The sequence below is a fragment of the Lactuca virosa genome, chromosome 2 (assembly GCF_052849685.1).
Source record: "Lactuca virosa cultivar CGN04683 chromosome 2, Lactuca_virosa_CGN04683_v6, whole genome shotgun sequence".
Taxonomy (NCBI): domain Eukaryota; kingdom Viridiplantae; phylum Streptophyta; class Magnoliopsida; order Asterales; family Asteraceae; genus Lactuca; species Lactuca virosa.
Window position 1 is genome coordinate 95,970,430 of NC_136427.1, and position 2,390 is coordinate 95,972,819.

Below are 2,390 nucleotides of genomic sequence, written 5' to 3' on the forward strand. Positions count from 1 at the left end.
ATCTATTGACCAATTAGGATTTGTTCTGTTGTTCATACATAACCTGCTAAAGATAACATAGCATGCATCCATATGTAGTTAACACAAAAGCATACTAAACACATAACCATCTTCAAAATACATGTCATAAGTTAATTGAAAACAAAGTTATTGCAACAAAAGACATCCTACATCTAGGAATCAAAACAAAGTTGTCAAACATAGTCAAACCAAAAGATAAAACCAACATAGTCCATCAAGTCCCTCCCTGACCTTTGCATGTCCTGGAGTTTTGACCTTTGTTTCCACACTTACTACATGTCACACTAACAAACTTTCTTGTTAGTTTCCCACTACCATGTGGGCCATGACCATGAATCTCACTGGGATCAATATCTGACCTTTGACTCTGACTCTGACTCTTGCTTTGACTTCTCTCCTCCATGGATTGCCTTCTCTTCCTTTTGGGTCTCCCCGGTTGATTACGATGTGGGGGAGGTGTGATCTGCATTGGATACTCACTTCTAGGCCACAGTTCCCGACCTTTAATTTGTTCCACCTTGTACCCATATGCAGTTTTCCAAGTTTGTAGCCAGTGCACCTTGTGGACATAAGTATGGATCTCTTGTACACACTCACCATTATCTTCTTTGTTATACAACACAGAAATCACATGTCTACAAGGGATACATGTTAATTCCCATTTCCTGCAGCTGCATACCCTTTCATGCATATCAACAACATGTTGATCATTCCATGGGACTTTGACTTGGTATTTTTCATCACCACACCAATCTGCAATGTACTGAGTAGCTGCTGCTTCATTCTTCTCCATGATCTTTGTTGTTGTTGGTGTGAGTGGGCCTACACACTTATGTTGCACCTTAAGGACATTGCATATCCTCTTCATCATATATTCCCTAATAAACTCCAAGCAGCTAATAATTGGTTTATCTCTCCCATCAACCAGCTTACCATTAAACACCCCACAAAGGTTGTTTAATAACATGTCTGTGATTTCTCTCCCTATATAGAAAAGGGTAAAAGTGTCATAATGTTGTGGTGGTCATAAAAGGGTAAAAGGGTAAAAGGGTCATAACAGGGTAAAATGGTAAAAGGGTAAAAGGATCATAACAGCTTACCTATGAAATGGCTTTTTGCCCAATGTTGTGGTGGTATTGACTTCAACCATTCATATTCTGAGTTGTCATATAAACTCAATTGGTGCATGTAATGGAAAAACTCTGGCACTAGGTGATCTTTATATTCCTTAGTTCTCCATTGTTTCTTCATGTTCTCATGTATATGTTGATGGGTTATGAGCACTACATCATTCCTATGGTGTACATGCAAACCCTAAAGCTTTGGATCTAGTTTGTCTAATGAACATGCAATAATCATCCAAAGCCATAAACCCTAGATCTAGCATGTGATAATCAAATAACATATGAATTAGGGTTTAGATCTTACCTTGATTGTTATGTAGCAATAACAATCTCAATTCCTTCTTGTAATTGGCTTTTGAAAGCTTAGTGTCACAAGTGTCACACCTCTAATGGCTCGCAAACACCAAGAGCAAGAGAATTACTTAGGAGAAGAGAAGGAGGCACCAAAAAATGTCCAAGAACCCTAAGGAAAGCTTAACCACGTTTTTGGTGCCCTAGGGGTCTTTAAATATGTGAGGCTATTAGGGTTTTGAACTAGGAAACCCTAATCTGACTGCTTAGGCCCTAAGCAGCCCATTGACTCCTCCTTTAGAGGCCTTGGACGAATTCTAATGAGTTTCCCCATAGATTTCGTCCACTCCATCCTCTATGGAGTCCATTAGCCCAATATCCAACTATCACACAATTAACAGTTCTAGTCCCCTTTATTTAATTAATGTCTTATAGCCACAAAATTCATTATTATTAATTCTTGACTAATACTAATTAAACAATATCATTTCTCTTTTAATATATTATTCATATAATATGCTAATAAATCATAATTAATCTCGTTCTCCACAAATCATCCTATCAAGTTGCTTTGGTGAAGGCAACCCAAAAGGACCATGCTCGCAATCGGGTCAAGTACATACCAAAATAGTTATGGGCTTAGACACTAATCCAACAGTCTCCCACTTGGATAAGTCTAATAACTATTCTACGTATGACTTCAGATCCTGATCAGCAATCGTAGCTTTCAAAAGCCGTTGTCAACTCTGATCTTATCAGATATGCATCCTTTAGATAAGGGATCATATATTCCTCCCTTCTAGATATCGTATAGACGTGAGACATGGATTGAAATCATTCTCTCAGTCTATGTGTTGTTTCCCGATTTCCAATTTACGACGACTTACTAATTGAATAAATCAAATTAGTCTTGGCCCAGCCGAGAACTTTATGTTTGTCATCACTAAATCATCG

At 38.0% G+C, this 2,390-nt stretch overlaps 1 protein-coding gene across 1 annotated transcript; it reads right to left on the reverse strand.

Annotated features, from left to right (window-relative positions):
* Positions 1 to 235: 235 nt before the first annotated feature.
* Positions 236 to 1,272, reverse strand: LOC145157617 (uncharacterized). The gene is made up of 2 exons (XM_079076644.1): positions 1,122 to 1,272; positions 236 to 1,005 (listed from the first exon to the last, which is right to left on the reverse strand). The coding sequence occupies exons 1-2, from the start codon at positions 1,270 to 1,272 to the stop codon at positions 236 to 238; spliced, it is 921 nt and encodes a 306-aa protein (XP_078932770.1).
* Between the last annotated feature and the right edge of the window lie 1,118 nt (positions 1,273 to 2,390).

Bases quoted from the DNA above. Each gene is read 5' to 3' on its own strand.
- LOC145157617 (XM_079076644.1), bottom strand. From the start codon at position 1,272: ATGAAGAAACAATGGAGAACTAAGGAATATAAAGATCACCTAGTGCCA. The intron at 1,006-1,121 runs GTAAGCTGTTAT...TTTTCTATATAG, and splicing joins GGCAAAAAGCCATTTCATAG to GGAGAGAAATCACAGACATG.